Source organism: Bison bison, unplaced genomic scaffold (genome assembly GCF_000754665.1).
Source record: "Bison bison bison isolate TAMUID 2011002044 unplaced genomic scaffold, Bison_UMD1.0 scf7180017864274, whole genome shotgun sequence".
NCBI lineage: Eukaryota > Metazoa > Chordata > Mammalia > Artiodactyla > Bovidae > Bison > Bison bison.
The window spans coordinates 4,078,619-4,079,989 of NW_011494846.1; the positions used below are offsets into that span (position 1 = coordinate 4,078,619).

General features: G+C 41.3%; 1 protein-coding gene across 1 annotated transcript in view; it reads right to left on the minus strand.

The window, feature by feature from the left end:
* NUP153 (nucleoporin 153kDa) overlaps nucleotides 1-1,371 on the minus strand; it is a 72,250-nt gene that overhangs the window by 69,761 nt on the left and 1,118 nt on the right. The window contains exon 2 of the mRNA XM_010848832.1: nucleotides 1,231-1,361. Coding sequence (XP_010847134.1) covers nucleotides 1,231-1,361 — 131 coding nt within the window. The remainder of the gene's footprint in view (nucleotides 1-1,230; nucleotides 1,362-1,371) is intronic.

A 1,371-nucleotide genomic window follows, 5' to 3' on the forward strand; every position in this document is an offset into this window, starting at 1 on the left:
TTGGATCACAAGTGTTATGCTGTTAAGGCATCATCTCCCTCAAATTAAGTTTTTATCCAAGTATATTTAAAAATAAGGTGTGACTTTGGCTTTTGCCACCTAGAATATAGGAGCTTCTTTCTAAACTCTGTCCAGACCATCCAATGATCTGTATTTACATTTCATTTTTTATGTAGTAACTTTCTCCTAAGGAAAGCACTCAGACATTTTTTCAGAAAAACCAGAAAGCACATGTGTCAAACTTCCTCCCAACAAAAGGATTAGGTTAAAGGGCCAGGCTTATGACCTGAATTCTAATCTTGCTCCTCACAAAGAAAATTTGAAAACCAAGCCTATCTGGGGGAACACTGGTGGGAGGTGATAGTAATGTCAAGACTTGTAACCATTAGTAGAGAGCTACCTAACATTATAAACTACAAATTTCACTATTAGGAAACTTCTCCCAAATCTTTACTTTTAAAATTCTGTTTTTAATGATACAATTTAACAACAGCACCAAACATGTTTAACTGTTAAATATCTATTATCATCCGAATAAAGCAATCTAAAAGTCTACCTTTAACAGTATGCAACAAGTTACCAGACCCTTTTGCTATACTCTTTTTTATAGGTTTAAGGCCCACACTTACTTCCTACCTCACTATCAGTGAAAAGTTTTATAAGTGACTTTTATTAGAAGGTTTTCAACATTTTCCCACTCAATCCCCCGTAACAAACAAGCAAAACTTAAAATACTTAACTTTCTCAGAATCAAATGTCTGAGGATAAACTCATATTTTTATAATTTCAAACACCCACAAGTGCACAAGGTGGTTAAATTTCAAGACCACCAACATTCCTGTAGTGTCGAAAGTACCTAAACTTCTAGAATACCCACTGCAATATTAAAATATTTTGTGCATGAGATCAGAACTGGAGTCCCGGTCAACTGTGCATAATGGCCAATTCTAGTCTCCAAAATAAAACGCGCGGGTGTGTGTGGGGAGGAGGGGGAAAAAGGTTGGACAAAAGTGGGGAGGGAAAAGTCTCGCGACGGAAAAAAAGACGTAAGTGCGGAGAGGGACTTTCAAAATGCCCCAGTGCCACTAACGATATCCCGGTTGAAGAAAAAAAATAAGCCAGGACTCTTAGATCGGGGAGAGCCACGGGGAGATGGAGAATTTAAAGGATGGAGAAGAAGTTATTCCACTTTCCCTGTAACAGCGCCCCCGCCAAGCCCCAGGTAGGTACCCTGGCGGGGTGAGGATCAGAGTCCTTGGGGCAGCCCCCCTCCCCGCACGCGCTGAAACGCGGGTGACCAGAAATCTGCAGGCGTTGGGGGAAGGGGGTGGCCCTCCCAGCCACAGCTTTTTCCCTTTTCCCTTGAGGGAC